The 21,466-nt window shown below is 39.3% G+C and overlaps 3 protein-coding genes across 7 annotated transcripts in view; 2 read left to right on the top strand and 1 right to left on the bottom strand.

Annotated features, from left to right (window-relative positions):
* LOC122566125 (protein outspread) overlaps positions 1-4,722 on the top strand; it is a 213,651-nt gene extending 208,929 nt beyond the window's left edge. For 2 of the 5 annotated variants that reach the window (XM_043722894.1, XM_043722896.1), the window contains 2 exons: positions 1,446-1,601; positions 2,106-4,722. In XM_043722894.1, the coding sequence (XP_043578829.1) occupies positions 1,446-1,601; positions 2,106-2,254 (305 nt within the window). In that variant the 3' untranslated portion in view covers positions 2,255-4,722. The remainder of the gene's footprint in view (positions 1-1,445; positions 1,602-2,105) is intronic. The other 3 variants (XM_043722898.1, XM_043722895.1, XM_043722899.1) reach the window with 3 other exon arrangements.
* Positions 4,723-4,888: 166 nt separating this feature from the next.
* The window catches only part of LOC122577977, a 351,338-nt gene continuing 334,760 nt past the window's right edge, over positions 4,889-21,466 (top strand). The window contains exons 1-13 of the mRNA XM_043749756.1: positions 4,889-5,035; positions 5,386-5,528; positions 5,607-5,783; positions 5,883-6,179; positions 6,732-6,849; positions 6,938-7,104; positions 7,220-7,462; positions 7,744-8,113; positions 8,201-8,351; positions 8,568-8,765; positions 8,869-9,011; positions 9,090-9,305; positions 9,614-9,955. Of these exons, the coding sequence (XP_043605691.1) occupies positions 4,943-5,035; positions 5,386-5,528; positions 5,607-5,783; positions 5,883-6,179; positions 6,732-6,849; positions 6,938-7,104; positions 7,220-7,462; positions 7,744-8,113; positions 8,201-8,351; positions 8,568-8,765; positions 8,869-9,011; positions 9,090-9,305; positions 9,614-9,955 (2,658 nt within the window). The 5' untranslated portion in view covers positions 4,889-4,942. The remainder of the gene's footprint in view (positions 5,036-5,385; positions 5,529-5,606; positions 5,784-5,882; positions 6,180-6,731; positions 6,850-6,937; positions 7,105-7,219; positions 7,463-7,743; positions 8,114-8,200; positions 8,352-8,567; positions 8,766-8,868; positions 9,012-9,089; positions 9,306-9,613; positions 9,956-21,466) is intronic.
* LOC122577987 lies at positions 10,076-12,166 on the bottom strand. The gene is made up of 3 exons (XM_043749783.1): positions 11,773-12,166; positions 10,644-10,793; positions 10,076-10,575 (listed from the first exon to the last, which is right to left on the bottom strand). Exons 1-3 carry the CDS (start codon positions 11,896-11,898, stop codon positions 10,495-10,497), a joined length of 357 nt encoding a protein of 118 aa, XP_043605718.1. The 5' UTR covers positions 11,899-12,166; the 3' UTR covers positions 10,076-10,494.

Raw genomic sequence — 21,466 nt, 5'->3', positions numbered from 1 at the left:
GGAAAAAAAGAAGCCGATCAGAAAAAGAAAGAAACGCTTCTGGTGGATCGTCGCCGTTTCTCGATCCTCCTCCTTTTCCTCGAACTCGTTCCTGCTTCTCTCTAATATGCATACTAGCTGCATTCGGCTTACGAGATATTCATACGCGTTGGATGGACATCGAGTCGAGTTTGTCTCATTGCTTTTTTCCTTTCGACGATTCGTTCGTTCACGGTTTAGCGGATTATGGCATGACTAAAACTAGCTAAAGCGAGTATCGAGATCTTTGTATTTTGTTTAACAATTCGTAAGAAAAAGCTTTTGAAATTTGTTACCAAGAAAGAGATGTGGGAAACGTAAGACTAACCGAGTGCTTTCTCCTATAAATTAACCACTTTCGAACATATTAATTCTATTAGAGTTATTAGTGTTTGTCGTCGAATCGAATTAACCGATCAAATTCTCAACGACTAACGCGTACAATCGCGTTGTTGTGCAATAATCGTTTTGTTATTTACATGTGTATAACGCGTCGACGAGATTCGAATGTTCATGCGGATTGTTTCGTCCGGCTTTTCTCGACGACGATTTGTATTTCGATTTGACAAGCGTACGATCGCTGTTCAAGCAGCGATACGAAGCGCAGATATTAATCTTACTCGAAAGTTGTCTAACCAATTGCTAACCAAGAGACCTTTTAACGGTGTAACGCAAAGTAACCCCGCCTTCTCATGAATGTGATTTTGTACTCTTTCAATGTCTAATCTATGCGCATAATAATTTTCAAGTTGTACTATTAACAGGTTTGGAAGCGCGTGGAATAGATCTCTACCACAGAACTTTTATAAACTGGATCTTTTTAATAAAACTTTTTACACTTTCTTACTGGAGATCCTATTTTTGCAATCTGCAGTATACACGCGTCGAAATGCCAAGTTTTTTACACAGATTTCTACGTGCTTCCGAACACCAGCATCAAACTCTGCGAATATATTTGTAAGAGTAACGTCGCTTCACTATTGGGAACATACTAGGTACTCTAAGAAAATCATTATACCCTTTTAGCCGTCGTATCGTCTGAAAATAATTAAGGGACATCGGTGGCAGTAAGACTGATCGAAAAAAATATAATTTCAATCTTCATGATTTCTGAGTTTATCCAAAATTCCTTTATATATATTTAAACTATTTGTTGAATACAAGAAATCTACGAGCGAAGCTAAGAAAAATAAAATTTCGACTGTATAGGTAGTAAAATTAATAAATTTCAGAAATCATTCTATAATTAGAAAGAAATCTCACAATAATCCAGAACGTTCGTTCGAATTATATTTGTTTCGAAAATAATTCGTAATTAAGTTGTATAAAAAATGTAGAAAGAAAGAAAAACAAGTGAAATACACGCGTAAATGGATTGTGCAAAGCGGGTTAATCGTATTTCGAAAAAATTGTATTTCACACGAAAGGTGGCACAGCAGAGGTGCGAGTCGACAGCGCCGGCAGTGGCTGGCAGGGCAGCAACAAAATCGAAAAACAGCAACACTCGGAGGCATACAGCTTCCATGCCAACGATCCTCGCGCGTCCCGCCTCACCCCGGAACCCCCAGCTCTCTCCGTTGCAGGTCCGTTCTCTTTTTTGCCAATTAAGGAAAATCTTTCAACGAATTCATCGTCGACGCACTTCACCAGCTTATTTTGTTTCGACACGCCTCTTATCCGCACTTTTTTTTTTCATTTTCTTTTCAAAACGTTGCTTTGATTTCGTCTTCTTCACTTTGGTAGCTTAGTAGCTTGGGTCAAGTTTCAGCTTTGCCAGCTTTTCGTCTAAGTACAGGTTCCTTTATGTGTATTCAGGTGGTAAATAATTCATTCTAAATTTTCTAATTTTAATTACTCTACTTCAAATTGGATTATTTATCGTCATTACTTGTACATTGTAGGCTATACATTGCTGATGCACATACACGAACCTGATCCGATCGTGTGTGTATATACACTGCTCTTTTTATCTAAGTTTGCCTTCGTACTTTGATTTCTATCTCCACGCGCATTTAGTGTTCTGGGTAGCACGGGTGAAGAGGAAATTAGTCAACTGGACAATGAATAAGATAGAATTTTGTTTGCAGAGCTGATGAGGTCTCCAGCCGTGAGGTGGTCCAGCAGAAGTTGTCGTAGCCTGCCCCCAACGCCTACGCCGAGTTATCATCATACGCTCCACCCTCCACTACCAGCGGTGGGCATGGTCGCCGAGAGGAAGAAACGTTTCGAGCTCTGAATTGCTAATTAAGAATGTATCACTATGCTATTGATCTGCTGAAATTTCAAGATTACGCTCATCGTCGGACGTATCATCGGCAGTAACTCCATGCAAAAGGAAAATACAAATTAATTCGTACGAATCGTTTTCAAATGGTGCTAAACTATAATAGTTGCTCGTTCAAAATCTTCCTCGAGGAAGACCCATGGATTTCGACTTGCATTGTCACATATTGAACATACGACATTTTTTAGCATTTCCTTCTATCTTTAGTGTTGAAATAACTGTTCATTTTATTTCTTTTTTTTTTTTTTTTTTTTCGATGACAATTTGCAAGCATTTCGTCACTGCCATAGCAAATAGAGCTTCGATGATAAAATGGAGTAATGTTCGTGTCAATTAATACGGTCGCCCGGGATCATGCTCGTCGTAACGTAACGATATTGAGCATGTTTATCAAGTAAACATGATTCAATAGCCGAAACGAGGCTCGGGTCCCGCGCGAGGCTCGCGAGTTCTGCTTTACGGTTGGACGCCTATCGCGAACGATAGGTCGTTTTCGAAGGGACTGTCTTTTTTCCGATTTATATCGATAGAATTTTTACCGGGTACCATTTACCAGACCACCACTCGATGAGGCTGGTCCTTTGATACGCATTTAAACTTTCGATACGTGAATTTTTTCCCGTAGGACCGAGTAGTAGTCGTTTCGATCGACTTTCGCGAGCGACGTGCGTTTCTGGGGCATTATTTCAGCTGTCTGCCATTTCTCGTCACTTTATTCATGATTGCATAAAAGGAAGTCGTGCGATTATTAATCAGTGTCTGAACCCGTTTTCTTCGAATTTCTCTATGACTTTTTCTTAGTGCTTCGAGTTCAGATTCGAATTACAATGAGTAGCGCTCGAATATATAGAGAAATTGAATCTTCACTGAGATTATGGTAAAGTAACTATCTAAAAGAGGCAAAATATTTTCATGGAATATTCTTTAAATGACGAGAAACGGCAAAGAAAGCGGCAGATGCAATGAAAGTACAGTAGAATGTCGATTATTCGAACGAATTACCAGTAATTAAATTGGCAAGATATGATTCACTTCAGAGATTCGAATATCTGGAATATCAGGAATCTTTAGACATATCCGAATCAGCGAGACCGAAAGTCCGGATAATTAACAATCTACCGTACTGTGAGTCATTTATACAAGTGTCGTGGTAGTTAACGCAATGTAACACATAAATGTATCGGTGTGAAAGTGTACTGACAAATAATTCATGAAGACCCTTGCGTTTGCGTTTTAATAAAAAAGAAAAAGAAACGATGAAATGATTTTGTGCAATCGTAAGATTTGTTGTTCGCCATCTTGTGACTTTACGAGGGGGCTAATTTTAATCGACGATCGGCTCAAAGTTCGTCTTCTAGGGAGGCTTCAATTATTTCTTTTTTCATTTGTTGACAAGTCGTTCGTGACTATTATTATTATTATTATTATTATTTTGTTTTGTAAAGATGAGTTAGTATGTTAAAGTGAAAAAATAACGATGATATCTTGTCGCGTCAAGAGAAGACAAGGGGCGTAAGATTTATTCTCTATTTCTATCGTTTCTTTCCTTTTTCCCCTCTTCTTACTTTCTTTTTCTATTTTGCACTGTTTCTCGTTAATTCTTCGTAGTCGAAAATATTTGTACGCTTGCTTCGCGGAAGGACGCGCGTTTTCCTCTCGATGTGTCAAAATTTTCTTGGATAGAATCTTCGTTTTAGAAGAGTGCGCGTTTTCCTTTCCGGTTGAAGGCAAAATTTTCTTGGATAGAATCTTCGTTTTAGAGGAATGTGCGTTACGTCCTGTACGAGTCATCTTTTTCCTGACCATGGATATTGGCATTTATTTCTTTTTGGATCGTTTTCTATCCAATTTTACGCGATTATTTTACGAGGAAACGCGCAGAACTATGACTTGTCGCTGGTCCGGTTGCGTGCGAACTTGATGGTTTGTTTATGCTCTTGTTATGTATAGATTCTGCACATAATTGAATATAATACGGCGTTGTCACATTGCACTGTGTATTACCACATATTTTCATTGTGTAAATGTTTTTGTCGGTTCGCGATATTATCATTTTTTGATGTTAATACTGTATAGTTTATGACGTTTTCAATTTAAGAAGCAAGAAAGTATAAATAGCCTAGAATTAACCCCTTCCATATGAAAATGGATTGTTTATATTATATGTTATTATTATTGTATTCTATATTATATATTGACGCGTTCTAGTGAAGATGTCGTTCGACATCTTGATTGATGTCGATAGAAGCGAATTACAACAAAAAAAAAGAAGAAAATTATCGATAACAATACGATTCATTATCTCTTATGTAGAGTAATTACTCAGGATTGTTTAACATTTATAATATATTACGATTATACTTATTGTATTTGTATTATAATTTATAATAACGTTTGAAATAAAATATAGTAACCATTGACGTGAATATCCGTTTAATGAATCTGTTTCTTTTATTTATATGTTAGAAACTGCTTCGAATATTCGAAACAAAATAGAAGAGATATTTAAATTGTTTGTATTAGCGCGCAGATTCTAGGCGCATGCGCAGGTACTTGAAAAGACTTCCAGTTTGAAAGAAACGCGTAGTTAGTCGGTGCGTTGCGTGTTCGTACGTATGAAAGTTCAGTTATTTGTGAAAAATGGAACCTCTATTCCAATTAAACATTGAGAATATCGATATTTTGCTCGTGAACACGAAGGAGAGGTTAATGCTGCACGATGAATATTCTCAGGTATGTATCGTGAGAAGAACATTCAAAGTTCGTGTATCATCTCCCCTTGTAACATCATACGAGTATGCTCTGAACTTTCATTATTTGAAAATTATACATTACTGAGATCTTCGGATATCTTAGAAATGTTCATTTTTCAATTAGAATATATCTTAGTGTAGGAATTTCAAATATATTTGGTTAAACATAATGAAGTGGAAAAAGAATGTGGTTAGAATTTTATTAGAATAAAAGATTTTGCTATCTTTATTTCTAAAAGCCGTAATCAGAACATACAATATGTTATAATTATTACCAAATACCATTAATATAAACATAAATTGAAATAGAAAAAATGAAAAATTTCGTAGATCACATGCATCGAACGAATATCCAACTTATTCAAAAGTGGTGGCGCTGTGAACACAGAAGCGGCACTTTCAAAGTTGATCAAGTTCGACATACTCTCAAGTATATTCGAACTTCTACAAACTTCCAGTGATCGTCTACTTCCGTATGTATCACACAATACGTTATACGCAAATAGAATTAATAATTCTTGTTAAAACCTTCCCATAATTCTCGTTGATAGATGTATTCTCAATTTTCTGGACTTGGTAATCGTATATCGAAAGTTTTACGAAAGTCACGTAGCCACAGACGCCATGGACTCCATCTTGAAAGTTACAGTTTGCGTCGCAAAGTCTCGTTGCAAAGAAACCGAACTATTAGAGAAACTTATTTCAATCATTTACGATATACTTCACAGGTAAACGTTTCGTCCAAAATTTGTAATTAAATTAACCAAATTTGAAGTAATTTGACAGTAATGAAACAAAATATTATGTGCGAACGTAATGATTTTTAGAGCGGTAGAATTTCACGTGAATTTCGACGTTGTTTGTGTACCACGGCAAGTACTGATGCTCCTGAAATCTTTGATCTTGGAAGATTCTTGGAATCAAAAGATAAAGTTCTCATCCGTTACGCTATTGAATCTTGTACTTGAAAACGTTAACGCTGAAGACGAATGGGATGATGGGGTATACGAACTGTGCCACAAAGCTCTCAATTTAATGAAAGAGATCGTCGAGTATAGCGACGACGACGTCTCGATTTCGTTTGCTGCGGATGCATTGTGCGCTGTTTGCGCCTCTCTCACACGGTGAGGCTATATATTTTCTATATAGTTAAAACTTCATAAGTTGAGAGAATATTATGAGCTTGCTAATATTAATTCTACTTCGTTTGCTGGACGAAAGATTCTAGCCACAAGGAATAAAGCAAAATCGAAAGTTTCAATTTAATCATGATTGTACCATGTTTCATCCTAGCGTAGTAAAAATTTGTGAATTTCTATGCGTTATTCACAATTCTTGAATATTCACTAGATGTTAAGTTCCCCAGCCATGGAATAACAATTCGCTGTACAAATACTTAAAACAGTAATTTCGGTAACAATGATATCCAAGTAATTTAAGACATAAAATCCTATGATCGAAAATTTGAAATTAATTATGACGTGGTCGATATCAATTACAATTTGTAAATTCTTGTATCATTCAAAAGACTGGAACGTTTATTACACATAGAATTCCCCAAACGTGAAACGTCGATTCGTTATCTAAATGTATACTCATGAAATGATTTAAACGAAGTGAGAATCCCAGTATGCAGGATCATAAAACGGAAATACAGAAAAACTCGTTTCCCTCAGATTATGCGTCGCGGAAGACGATAGTCAAGGATCGTTCAATAAAGTTTCGAAACTTAGAGCAACGACGCTGAAGACGATTCGCATCGTGATGATGAACACGTTGGTACCTTACGTTAAGGTAAGTTCGATCATTTCGATAGACGTCGTCGATGCGACGTATATTTAATTATGCGAGCATCAAGGGTCCTTTCATTCCCGTCCTGCAGACCGCGGAGTCAAACGAAACGGACAGGGTCAAATTCCATAGGAACCTCGTGACTTGTCTGAACAACCTTTACAAGCTGAGCAGTAGCTGCGGCCGCGACAACTTGTCAAACCACTTGACCGCCAACGGATATCTCAAGTACTTCTTGCTGTTAACTGTCAGACTTCCGTAAGTTTCGTGAATGGTTTAGGATTCATTCGTTGATACGATGTCATATCGCGACTGCCATACCTTCCAACATTCACTTTGTTCAACGTCAAATTTTTCGTCACTGATTTTTTAGAGAAATTTTACGACGTAGCATTTGCGCGCTGTTGTCGCGGATCGTAGCAAATTTAGCTGATAAATCCATGCCAATCTACCGACCTATCAATCGAGAAATAAGCTTCGAATATCTTGTACACAGAGGACTGGTGGATCTACCAAAAGATACTGAACAATGGAAGAATATCATAGCTCATGATCGAGGAAACAGAGCAATTGCATTAATGACGTTGGTTTACTATCACTTTCACGGAACCAGGGAGTACGAAATCAAAGTTAATCCTTAACAGCTATTGAATATCAAAAGAAATTATAAGTGAAATTTCACGTCATACTGTTATTCGATATTAAATGAAGAGAGAGGAAGATCTATTGTTCACAGTAGTCGCAGACAACACTGCGACGATATTACTACGGGGCGGGAATGTTAAAACAATATTCATATGGGGTAAAATTTCACCTACGATAGCGTTTAAGGATCAATTAATATTGATATTTCTTCTTTTGTATACCGTGGCAATATTTTGAATAGAAATATTGTAGGACCTATATGATATGCTTGAAATTGCTGATCGCGAGGACTGTCAATCTCCCTAAATCCGAGCAGACACCGGCGCAAATTTTAAAAGTTTTATGGTTTCTGTTTGCTGTCGCGTCCGTATCGCATCCATCACCGTGTTCGGAACAGGATTACGACAGAGCCGTGAAACGATTGGCGGCTGCGTTGCAATATTCCAACCTGAACGACTGTTACACTCATCACATAGATCTGCTAAATTATTGCTTGAATTGTCCTGAATTCCCAAAGGATCTTCGAAACAGAGCGATGGACTTGTGGTTGATCGAGTCTGATGGAGACATCAAACCGTTGCTGACCATAGATTGCGGGAAAGTTGTGCAACACTATCTAATGGTAATCAATCATACGTTCGCTTCAATGGCCTATTGAAATCGTAAGAATGGTGCATTATAATGTGATGCAATATCATTTGGGAAATAGCTTGTCATACAAACTGGATATTCGGATAAGATAATCAACTTAGCGATGAAAGGAATTAGAGAGATGATACGCCTGGATAATGCCAAGGAAATTGCAGAGATTGCTTGGCACATGTTGCCTAATCTTCTTTCTACTTATCAACCATCCAAAGGTATTTTCCTTATATGCAACATGCGATAGCTCACGAAGGTATTCGAACATTGAGAGAATATTTTTATGAACGTATCGTATTACATAATTGCATTAACATCGTAACGACACTCGACCATCGTGATTATATTGCGAAAGCTTGAAAGTATAGGATCACATTATTGCCAGTCATCTAAAAAAAAATCTGAGAAATGCTAAAATAAAAGATCCCTAATAGACGAGCAAGTGAAAGCCGTGTTAGAATTAAGCAACGTATCCATCCCGAGCTCATTATCATGGATCATCAGGATTCGATGCGCAGAGAGTCTCATACCGATTATTCTACGCCGGGAAGCGGACTTGAAGCTGAGGACACTAGCAATATTGCAGTCGTACGCGTTGCTGGTCACGTCCGCGACGATTAAGCCATTCACGAGTACATATTTCAACGAGTGTCTCGCTCGATAAGTACCAAGAGAAACTGAAGTATAAGAAAACAATGCTAGGCTTCTTCTACCTTCTTCTTCATTTCCCAACAGTTCTCGAGAAGTATTGCACGACGCCGAGCTTTTTGGAGGAGTTGCTTGTTCAAGGTTTCTCTTTAGAAACGCCAGAATTGTCCGCTGTCTGCTTGAAGCTTCTCGCGTTTATCGTACACTGTCAGGAGAAATCGTCGATACAGGTGCGAGAATACTACGCCCGTAAATAATAGATTCGCGTTGTCGACCGTCAGCCATATGTCGAACGACGTGTTTTCCAGCGTGATAAGCCGGTGACGATTGACGTGCAGAGCTTAGCCGATTTGCTGTTAAATACGAGGAGGGCCGTGCACTCGTCGATCAATGGAATGCAACTCGCGCTGGAACTTTTAACTCAAAATATTGACGGATCGCCTGTCAGGCTGGACGAGATCCCAGCCGATCGGACCGAGGGTGTGATCAATCTTTACGAGACCCTTCATATCGTTCACGAAAGAGTTAGTGCTGATATTTTTATCGAACGTTGACGCCTCGTTGATTGTTAAGCAATTGTATATTTAACTAGAATTCATTTCGATATTGAAATGTAGAATGCTCTGGTTTAAGGGAAATCTATAATTTAAAGTTTTCTAGAGATCTTTGATTCAATAATTCACTTGAAAATCTACGATTTAAGAAATAATAATTAATTTTGATACAATTTAACAAATTTCCGCTGAAATATTGATCTTGTTATAACAGTTAGAATTTCTTATATTACCTATACGTTACTTTCAACGGTTTTCATTATTTTTTCCTTTCGCAGAGTGACCCAACGCAAAGAGACATTGTGTACCAGTGCCTCCAAGGCGTCCTGAAATTTTGCCATAAGCACACGAAACTGCTGATGTACCACATCTGCACGCTGATGAGCAACTATGATATCGTATCTAGCATCCTGCAGACACGTCCCGTAACCTACCATTTTCTGGATTTCGTTTCAACCTGGCTCCGCTATCGCAGAAGATATTGCACCGACGAAGGACCATGGAACACGAGATCTCTTTGCAAGACACCATTTGAGGAGACTTTGGATCGGATCAAGAGCTACGTTAACACTGCAAACGATTCAAGAAACGACGCGGCGTTCTATAATCTTCTCTACGCGGTGAGTGTTTTAACAACCAAGATGTTTTCTTCGTTGATCTATAAAAGCAACGTGTTGTTTCTAGTTGTCGCAATATAAGGATTAGATAGGGCGATCTTATGACACGAACAAGGAGAAGGCTTTGCTTTAACAGTTTATTCGATCCGTGCAACATTGCTCGATAACATTGTAACGTGTTAATACGTGCGTACAAAAAGTAGAAAAAGATCAATCGAGGACGAATTTAATTCGTCCGCGTGTTTTAACGCGTGCGCTTCAGCGTGATCCTGAAATATAGTATTATTCTGTCTGTTATTGTTGTATGTTCACTAAATAGCTTGATTGCTCTCATCGCTCTAAATGCCCCGGCCGGATATAATATATTTTCAAAATTGTCATTTTTTTGTAATTTCTTTCTGTTTTATTTTTTTCAACTGGTCGGACGCGGTTCGTGCGGTGCGTCTGTCGTTCAGAATTTGTATTCACCGCCATTAGCAGGTCGCTCAGGCCGCCCTCAGCCCTCTTCTTTCAGCATCTTTTATTCGCTTGCGAGCTTTTTGTTATTTTCGCGGTCGTCCGTTGCGCTGCATGAAGCAACCCTTGAAAGAGTTTAATCTCACGTCGATCTCGCCTTCTTCCAGCTGCAATCAGACATTCGGACATTGCTTTGCACAGTGAAAAATTGAAAGAGTCCAGTAGATGGAAATACCTGATCGAACAAGTAGATTTCTTTGTAACAGGACGGTGACACGCATTCACGAATGCATTTAGTTTTGGCGATGCCGCTCCTTTCTGGCTGTAGCATCTTGCAAGCGCCGCTCTCCTCGCAAGTCTGCTCGAATTGCCTGAAGAGAAGTTCCTGCGACCAGTGTTGTATTAGAAAGACATTGGGATTGAATTAAAATGTGCTTCAATAGAGAATTCGATTGATACAGAGTCTCGTAGCATGCTGTGGAAAATACAGCCGACTCTCGCTCACAATAACGGGATAAAATTGAGCGTAACAATTGGTTCATGCGTGTTGAAAGATTAACCTCAATTAGTGCTCGTATGAGTTCTATTATTGGTGCCGCCGGCGCGTTTAATTTTCTTTGAAGATACTTCCCTTTCACTGAACATTATTCACCGATACCAAACTCCTACCGTTTTATATTTACGTTATAAAATAATCAACAACGGAAGAATCACATTTGTGTTAAAGTATAATCCCTCATGGAGAACATACACGATTTACATCAATTTCTCAAGACACCACTGGATACGAGTCCGTACCACCGAGCGACAACACCGAAGTACGCCCCGGAGCACCCTGACTGTCTTCGGGTTAATGCCAAATCGATTTTATCCCCATAGCAAAATCGCGAAATCACCCGCCCTTTCGTTACGCCCCCCATGGGAATGTTGGATCAACGCGAAGTAATCCTCCTCGAGTATCGCGCATCACTGACGGGATATCACAGAGATCTCTTGAAAATTCCAACTCGTAAAATCCTGTACAACTGTCCCATTCATATCGAATCGAACAATTCAACATCCGCAACATCGATCGAGAAGAAACAAAAAATAAAAAGGATGAAAACTTTTTTTTCGAACTTCTTCGAATATCGAAAACATGCTTAACAGCACGAGGTACTTTCTGATATTTTTATTTTTATTTTTTTTTTAGTTCAATCACCGCAGATTCTTTCTGGTATTTCGACGTGGAATCTAGTGCCAGGTAAGGCTGGTACGGTAAAAAGCGCCACCCCCAAAACAAGACCTCGCTCGACCATAACCTGTACTAGCGTTGGGAACGCGTACCTCGAGCAGATTCTCGACGAATGTTTAGGACGACTTACATTCTTGGTAGTCTCCTTGTACGGATATTCTGGGAAGGTGAAGGTCTTCGCGAGGGTGCTCGGCCCTTCCTTCAGCTGTCCGACGACGAGGATCAGGCCGATCGCGAACGCCACCCCCGGCGCCATGTTGAGCAGCCGGCTACGATCAATATGAAGCGGTGGCGCTCGCTTACGCTGCTTTTCAACGCTTGGCTCTCGTTTTCCCTCCACGCCCGTAAAAAGTACGCCACGGGACGGACAAGGGAGGATTCGTGCGATCAACCTGTCGATCCCCTTTGGCCGTTCGGTCCTGTGAAATTGACTTTTTAAGAACCCAGCCACAGAGGGGATGGCCCAGGCCTTTGGCGTCGGCCTTTCATCCGGTGCCAACGTCCAACTCTTCTTTCGATTTCATTTGCGGGCTATGACCGACAGGTTCGTTGAATCTGATGGTAACTTTTTTTTAAACTTTTATTAGTTAGCTCTTTCTATTTGTTTTTCGTTGTAGATCGAGAGCGAGAGGGTTTATAAGTTGTCGATCAGGCATTATCGAAAGATTCGAATATAGATATTGGTTTCGAAATATGATAGCACGAAATATGATACGCGAGAATGGCATGATAGAAGGGTTCTTTTTATATGAAGAGGTGTAGGTCCGTGGTGGTTTTTAGATTAAGTGTATCAGCTGGATAGTTGCATTTATTGAAGATAATTAAATGCTTTCTTAAATTAGACTTTCCTCTATCGTAATTACTATCTCTTACGTTATCGACACTTGCTCCTTCCACGCTCAAGGTTCACGTTGCATATATGCACAGTGTCCTCCAACAAGTTATCAACCTTGTCAGATATAAACGTATTCATTTTCGATTAAGTGCGTCCTACGTTTTCTTCATAAAGACATTAGAGCAAACGTCTTTCTATTCGTGTCATTGAGTCGTACGTGATCTACAACCAAGTGGGGTTCAAGAATTTAATTTTAAAATTCACTTCCTTCTACACGTATCAAGACCATTAACGATTTATCCTATGAAATATGGGATAAAAAAAAACAATTGAAATTGAATACACCAAAGTTAACCAACCTTATCAAAATTTCTACGATGCCAGTTGAAACGTAATACTTCGTAGAAGCACAAAATTATACTCCACAGCCGAAGAACAGAATTAATTACAATCTCATCATCGAAAAGAAATTCGAACGGATCCTCTCATAGATAAAGCGAAAAATTCCGCTCGACTTTCTCGAAATAACGAGCACTGTCGTGCATGCTCCTGCGAAAGAAGCTGCTCTCGAATCAAGAGGCACGATGAAGCGAAGATCACGAAAGTGTCTACACGGAGGAAATGCACGCGCGAATTCGTCGATAAATCCGTAGGCCGGCGTCGCGGCTCGGCTATTTTGCATAAAACGTAACGGAGTGTGTATGCAGCGAGGCGCGATGGCATTTATCGTCGCGACGCATGCGAGCGAACCAGACGACGGTTTTTGTTCGGTTAGGCGTTGCGCACCACCAGCTCCACGTGTACCGGCCAAACTCCCCGTCAACCATTAAATCGAGATTTCGCCGGTGATTAGCGGCAGTTTGGCTCGCCTCGCTGCGCCCGCCAGTCGATAGATTTTCCCAATAATTTTCCGTCAGTTCGAAGAATTTCGCCCGTGCCCGAGGAATCGCTCCTCGCCGCTTATATTACGCCCTCGTCTTCCTAATTTTGGCCACGATGAAATTTCAAATGCCTTCGTTATTCTACCGTCCTCTTTTCTCTTTCGGGGGATTATGATATTTTATTCTTTCACATTTCAGTCGATTTTAAGGAATATCATTCTGGGTGTTTCTTTGGTAGCAATTAGTATTATTTACGGGGATTTTAATTCAAAGTAAGAGATATTTGTTAATTACGAGGCCAAACTTCGAGTACACTCACATCTTTTATTTACAATTATATATGTAGAATTATATAAATCTGAATTATTATTAAGATACTCTTTTCGATACGTCTACCCCGTAGGAAATTCCGGAAACGACTGACTGTTTTTTCTGTTTAAGTTACTTGGTGACTATCAATCAATTTCCTAATTATTTACTTTATACGTAACTTTACACGTGTTAATTTTGATATTTCGCATGGTCAAACAGCTTGGGCGTTGGAGAGCTTGGACTTTAGCATTTTCTCTTTTGTATTGCACGCGAACTAAACTTCCTATTAGTTTTAAAATTTCTCTATAATGAGATCTACGAAAATATAGGTCAATGAACTCTGGTATTAAAGGCAGAGGGTGAGGTAATAGGTTACTCTTGAAAGCCTCCAGCCATCTCACATAGCCGTCGACTTAAATGGCATTTCTCGATTAATTTATACCCCTTGCAAACAACCTGTTACACAATCTGTTAAATTAGAATTAATTACTCGAGGACTGCCATTAATCACTGTGGCACGAGTTCTCCCCTCGGGAGGGACGAAAAATGGTCCCTCTACGGAATGAAATTAAACATCGAAACCGAATCCCGGTTTCAATACTCAAAATGCAGAAATGCACGCGAAACCGCGTCCCATTAAACGTTCATTGTCGATCTAACAAAACTCGCCGAGTAGAATTAAATTTTCCTTCTACGTCGACCGATGGTAATTTACAAATCCAAAAACTGAACGATTAATGAAACGAGCCGCGTAAGGGGAAGGAGGTGAGTTTGAAGCGTGCAACTCTCCATTTCGAATTAAAATTTTCATCCATGTTCGTACGCGTAGCCAGACGTTCCAGCTAATTAAACAGCAGTGATCCGAGGATCAGGCGAATCGCACGCGTTCCGTTCGTGAAAAGCGCAAACGTTTTCCAACGTCCAGAGAGAAATAGAGCGAGAGAAGGATCGTTTGGATTGCGGAAACGCCGGTTGAAAAAAACCGAAATCTCGGCGGCTTTTTAATTACATGTTCGTTCCTCCCTCGTTCAAACGCGCAACGGCAAACCGATGATGCATGATGTACGATGTATGTACGCAACGTTTCCGATTAAATCGTGGTTCTGCTCGCGAAATTCCGTTGATTTATCGACGGCTGAGTCGCGGACGAGCATCACGGACCTATACTTCAATGGGAATTTCTCTGTGGTCTCGAATCGTATCGTGGAATCTGTTTCTTTATAGTACGTGCAATTTCTTCTTCGTGACTCGAGTGGGGAGTTTAAATGATTTGTAAGGTAATGTTAATATATCACGGTCTGATAACGTGGTTCTGTGTGGTGTAATTCATAAAAGATACGAGTTATTGTGGTTGTGCTGTGACGCGTTGGAAATATCGAATGCTGTGATTTCTTAGAGCTTGAATTTTGTGCACAGTAGTATTGCGCTACCTGGCTATAGATCTGGTCAGTTATCAAAAAAGAGGTATATTTCTTTTTTTCTTGTTCCATTGAATGCAAATGAGGTTCGGATATTCGACGTATTTGTTTGTTTTACATGTAACATCAGAGGAGCTTTATATTTAATATTTATATCTGTATGTTGCATCGTATTTATAATATAAAATAATTTTCCAGATCCCGAAGATAGTTTGGCCGATTCGTAGATATTAATAGGTAAAGAACGATATCTGAAATGCATGTTTCCATTCAAGATTTTTATCTTCTTTTAACTCGTGGAACCGCCCCGTGAATTTTCTGACAATCGTTGCCAGACATCCTACAGAATGTCTTCGATAGAGTAATATATTTCTTCGTATCTCGTGATAGAAGATTTCTTACATACATAGCACGTGATATATTTCGATTGTTGGAAAATATAACACGCAGAACAAAATATGTTTTGACTGTCTGGCAAAAATTTGGAAGCTTTGATGCAGCACTGTATTTTCTCGCGGATTAAAACGGATATATTTAGTTTCACTTCAAAGCATCGTGTTTTTCGTAACCTATCCCTTAAAATTGAATCCCGAATACGTTTTCAACGTTTTTCCTACTCCATAGCGATATACGCGAATAAACAGCGAAACCAGCCGCGTTTGTTATTGCGTTTACAGTGTCGACAAAGAGTTAACCGCTCAAAGCCGAAGGTTTAACGATAACGCTGAATTTACTGCTAACGAATTGCGTAATTTTGCTCTTGATGTTTAAAATTGGCAATGTCGAAACACACGCACACACACACACAGGCCGGCAGTACGCATTCCGCTTGGTGTGACAACTATGCCTGACGTTTCCTCGTTCGCCCGTGAAATAATTTCCGCATCGATTCGACCAAATCATTGTAATTACCGATGCGTTGCGGATTGGAGAAAAAAAAATGATTCACCATCAACTTGCCGACCGACGCTTTTACCAAAAGAATTAACCCATTAAGAGTCAACGTTGTGTTATCGCGATGTTTCATCCGCAATTTTTTCTAGTTAATTTACATTATTGTATTTTATTCTCCCGTCACTGGAATTATGAAAGAGAGTCCCAAGAATTTGCTCATTTAATTTACAAATCATCACATTTTTTATTACACCCGACCGCTCGCCATCACGGATTTATAAAATTCTTTCATTTCTGCAAATTTCCATTTTCCATTGTTTAATCTATCGAGAGTCAAAGTTGCGTTAATATATCTCGTTTTTAGATTTTCCAGTAACGTTAGATTTACAAAATTTTCGCGTATTATTTCATTCTTTGCCCTTCGATCGGTCGGCCACTCGAAATTCATCCTCCAAAAAAGGAAGAAAAAAAAAAAAATTATCGAATTACATACATTACAAACGAAATGAAACAATTCATCAAAATACCAAACCGCACACATGGCAAACGAAATTTAAAAATTCGTCAAAATACCGAACTACATATGAAATTTTAAAACGATGATTCGATTCTAACAATTAATTCGGCGATCGTTTAATCGGAAATCGATCGATTCGTGCGTTCCATCGATGTATTATTTAACGTTAATCCACTTCTCGCCGTGGATGGAAAACAGAGGTGGATGTTGATTCAATTAGAGGACAATTAAGCGGCGAATGCCGAGCTACTTGATCTAATTGTAGCTATTAAGGGAATTGTTCGAGCTCTGGGGAGAGGATTCCCGGTTATTTCAACGACTCGTTAGATTTTTGGCTGCCTTTGTTTCTACGCAACAGCCCCCTCAGTCGCGTTCCACTATCCCCTTTCCTTCACACGCTCACACGAAAAAACCGTGGATTGCACGGGACATACAAACAAAATGATATTTATAACGCGCGATTTTAGGCGTGAAAACAGTGAAGAAATTTTCATACGTACATGCGGATTTTGTCAATACTAACACTTAGTTTCCAACCCAATAGAAATGTCGTTTGGAACTTAGTTCTCAAATTAGAAATAATTTTGGTTGTTCGGAAGGTTGGTAGAATTTTTATTACGAGTTTTTGCCAAACAACGAAACATTGGGATAAATTCTGAAACAGAAGAGGTGAAAAAGAAGTTAAATGGGTCGCCATCGCGATTGCAAATTGCAAATTACATCACTGGGATCGTATATGTTCATGCGTCACGCAGCTAGCAGTCGATTTAACGTTAAAGTTATTACTGTTTGATCGTGGACGTAGATAGTGATAGCATCGATATGAATTATTCACTACTTTTCGTTCGAGCTACCATTTCCTGATTGCTCGGCAAAAGGTCGATGCTTTTTCGCGAATATTAAAATATTTATCGTAATCCAGTGGCATGGGAATACAGGTTTTTATCGTGCTTGCGCATCGACAGTCATTGTTCTGAATTTTTAGAGACCGTAATATAAATCCAAGGTCCCCAAACAGCGTCTTGTATGCCTTTCGATGTTCGCCGAGAGCGATCATCCTCCTTTTTACGATTGGCCAACACGATAGTCTCCTCTTCGCGTGGTCGATTCCACTTTTTCCTGCTATTTTTCAGTAAATTGCGGTTATTACGCTACTACAAAACTGTGCCAGTCAAATTATTGAATTGAGCGGAACTTTTTGTGTTTTTTATAAAATATATACGAATACGACGTCACTGAAAAAATCGCCAAGGAAATAATTGTTAAACGTTGTTAAACCTTTTATTCGTTATTGCCGCTTCGATTGCTTTACGTTTTGGCCTATAAACTGCGTTCTATGTATTTTTCTGTACCTTTCAATTTCCCATTGTGTTAATTACGTATCAACTATTCGTCAAATCTTCGTCCTAACTTCCACATTTAAAACAGCCTAATTTCCATTTCCCTTCGATTTCTCAAAATTTCAGTTTACCTGAGCCGGTGAAAATATCCTAATTTCCACCGAGGAGTATCGACGCGTCGTTCCATTTCCCCTCGGCCTCTTAAACCTTCAGTTTTCCTGAGCCAGTAAAAATACTCGCATCGGCTCGCGTTTCCTTTGGCGCATATTGAAAAAAGTGATCTCGGCCGGCGATACCGGCGATATAAATCATGACAACATGACGTGGCTTGATAAATAGTAAAATAATAGCAAGAGAGCGCAGGGTCTGGCGGTCGAAAAAGGAAATTCACGTATCGGACTCGAGGAAACGCGACGTTGCAGCCTCGTCGATTTACCATTGCTCCTGTGTCGAGGGAGTAACAACGATCTTCGTCCCGCTACGATGCTGCAGACTCGCGGCTGCAAAACCTCCCCTCGCTGCCTCGTTATTGACAGAGCAAATAAGGATCGACAATAATAGGAATCGTTGACACGCCGTCAAACAAATCCTCGGGGAGGTTTGCCATAGCTTGGATTCAGCTGCGCTACTGGATTCTGTGATTTTCCTGGAATATGACGGACACTGTGGAAACATTGGGATTCGCTGTGTATCTCGGTTGGCAGGCTGTCGTGGATGGAAAAATATTTGCCTCAAGACCGTACGTTTTCTGGATTTGCCGCTTTTTCTGGATATTTTGCAGCGTATGTGGTGTAAACGAAACGTAGTATTGGGATAGTAAAAGGACAGTAAAAAAGTTCGAGGATATCGATACCGTATGTACGATCTGTGAAAGCGAGGCGAAGAGAAAAAGTGTGCAGACCTGTTTGCGTATGTCGTGCAGCATATTTTCTAGCAAGATAGCGAATAAAATAGTGCTCGCTGGCATAAACATACGCGAACAGTTTTATTTTAAGAACGATCTACGAGATCTAAAGTTGACATAAAAAGGGAAGACTCGTTTGTGGAAATTTCATGCTAAGATAGAAATAAAACGATTGCTGGTGATGTAGAGATCCCTGGATAGTTCTGTTTCGTATAAGATTCATGAGACCAAGGCCCAGATAGAAATTGAGGATTCTTGGTTCGTGGATACTTTAGTGGTATTATACAGGTACAAATAAAATACGACAACAATATAAAAATTATATAAGGATAATAATACAGATTTTTGAATAGCTCTTTGCTTTCTCAACGATTTATGTTTCATGTAGACGAAATTACGTTGCTAACTCTATCAAGAAATTGAATATTTCAAACATGGAAATTAGTCAAAATAGAGTTTAGATGGTTGGACAACATAATTTTATGAATATTTATAATTAAAAATGCCTCGAGCAAGTTTAAATCTATTATTCAGCAAATCTGGTTCCTGCGCGTTAGAGAATTAATAGAAGATTAATGGAAAACAAATAACGCGACCAGAATAAAACGAGCGAGAAATATATCAGGTTTAAAAAGCAAGTACGAAAGAATTATGCGCGGCATGTTGAAAGAGAAAGATAGGGAAATAGTAGACATCTCTCGAGAAGTAGACATCTCGATGTGAAAAAACTGACTAGCGATGTCTCATCGTGACGTCTCCCTTAAACACCGGAAGTTGCGCGACGTACAGCTTACAATACGATAGTTTACAATGGTAACCTTCCACGGTGACAGACCATCTAACACGTTGAATGGAACTTGGAAATGTTCTCGGAATGGTACGCATTGACTTGGGCGAGATGTTTTACTCTCTATAGACGCGAAACCTGTGAAACGAAAGGTCGACGCCACGGGAGTTGCAACTTGTAACGTAGTTGCTCACGCTATTAATTTGTCGCAAACACTCAACACTGGAAATGAAACTTCTATTTCGATCTTCATTAATGTATTTTATCTTCGCCACCATATTTTATTGCTAACAGACTAATCGATGAAAAGTCGACGCGCTCGATCTGCCGCCATACTCGCAACCGAAATCGACAAGTTTAATGGAATGTTTTATCATCGCATCGCTCTGCATATTGTCGTTTTTCGATCCAGCTGCGATTCACGAAGGAAATATTCTCTCGCGATCCTATCGACACTCTGCGATCTGCATATAAAATATTGTTTTCATTCTTCATTCGTAATAGATTTATTCGCTTCGTCGTAACATTCCTTTCGTTCTTTGATCTTTGGACAAAATAATCTGACTTTTCTTTTGAGAACAGATCGTTCAATATCCTGAGACATACACACATACATGTATAACTATTCCTAATTTATTGTACACACACGCGCGAATTAATTTCTTTCTGATCTTAAAGAAAGGTTCATTCTCCAAGAAGATTAACTTTTTCAATAAAAATATGAATTTTGGATAAATATCCGCGTTCCAACGATAATGAAAGCAATGACGGTAACGCAATTGAATCGGTCGGCTTCGTCATAATAACGTTTAATGACCAAAATGCAAACTAGCCCTTACATCGACTCACCGAGCCATCGCAATTTATGGGGACACGCGGTGAATTCTGTTCAGTCGATCATTAACTCGGCCTTTAATTAAACGCACGTCTGGTTGATGCTTCATAACGATACGTATTTCTGCTTCAAAGGCGTCTCTCGTAACGACGTCGTGTTACGTCGAGTTTCGAGTATTTTGTGGGACGTATCGCTCTATTGCTACACGATCTTTTATTACATGTCAATTAATCGAATCTCCAATCGAGCGATGCTAATCGTTTTCTCTTTTCTTTCTTTTCACACAATTATTTCCTTAAAATACGAAGAACACGATACATATTTTTCCCTTCTTCAAAAAGGACATATTGTATTCGCTGAAAGAAAGAGAAAAATAGAAAATGTTAGGATAGTTTTATAGTTGTAAGACGCAGTACGTTATGAATGCTTTTCTCATCTTCTTCGAAAGGACAAGAAAGGGGAATGAGATTTGATCGGTGAAGAGAAATCAGATAAAAAGCAGCGATCGAATAATTACGTTAGTACTTCGAGGATTAGATAATTGTAACACGCGAGATGAGCGCTGTAATTTCGTGCAATTGTAATTATGTTTCACGTTGCCGACTATTTCTAGGAGGAATTCCACCAACGATTACCTCGAGTGCCATTAGTTTCCACGTTAATCTTTCGCCAGGTGCATTACTATTTGTTTGAAAATAGTCTTGGATAGTTTCGAACGAATTTATATTGCGTCGGGCTTAGTGGGTTAAAAGTATCTCGAAAATGAAAAGTTTGAAATTAGCGGCTGATTAAATGTTTAGGTTGAAAAGTAAAAAACGTATTCGCAAAGTTTCCTGCGACTTTCGTAGAAATTTTCGATCATGAATGAAAGTAGGGGATAGACGAGAACGAAGGATAAGCCCTGTGCTCGTGGAAACGATATGAAATATCTGTTTCAGATGCAGGGAACGGGGGCGGCGTGCTAGGGTGCCGTTTGTCAAACGTTTGGCACACTGCCGAATCCTGGCTCGTGTGCACCTGACCCCAAGTGCAACAAGTACAATTAGGGAAAGCAGAACTTACGTGAACTGACCTGCGCACCATCGACCTCCTGCAATCGAT

This window comes from Bombus pyrosoma, linkage group LG3, assembly GCF_014825855.1.
Source record: "Bombus pyrosoma isolate SC7728 linkage group LG3, ASM1482585v1, whole genome shotgun sequence".
Classification (NCBI taxonomy): Eukaryota; Metazoa; Arthropoda; class Insecta; order Hymenoptera; family Apidae; genus Bombus; species Bombus pyrosoma.
This window is presented reverse-complemented; position numbering and strand designations above follow the sequence as displayed.

What these genes read in the sequence shown, in the direction of transcription:
- LOC122577987 (XM_043749783.1), bottom strand. Translation starts at nt 11,898, where the DNA reads ATGGCGCCGGGGGTGGCGTTCGCGATCGGCCTGATCCTCGTCGTCGGA. An exon ending in ACAAGGAGACTACCAAGAAT is followed by an intron (nt 10,794 to 11,772) that starts GTAAGTCGTCCT and finishes CACTGGTCGCAG; the next exon opens with GAACTTCTCTTCAGGCAATT. An exon ending in AAATCTACTTGTTCGATCAG is followed by an intron (nt 10,576 to 10,643) that starts GTATTTCCATCT and finishes GTCTGATTGCAG; the next exon opens with CTGGAAGAAGGCGAGATCGA.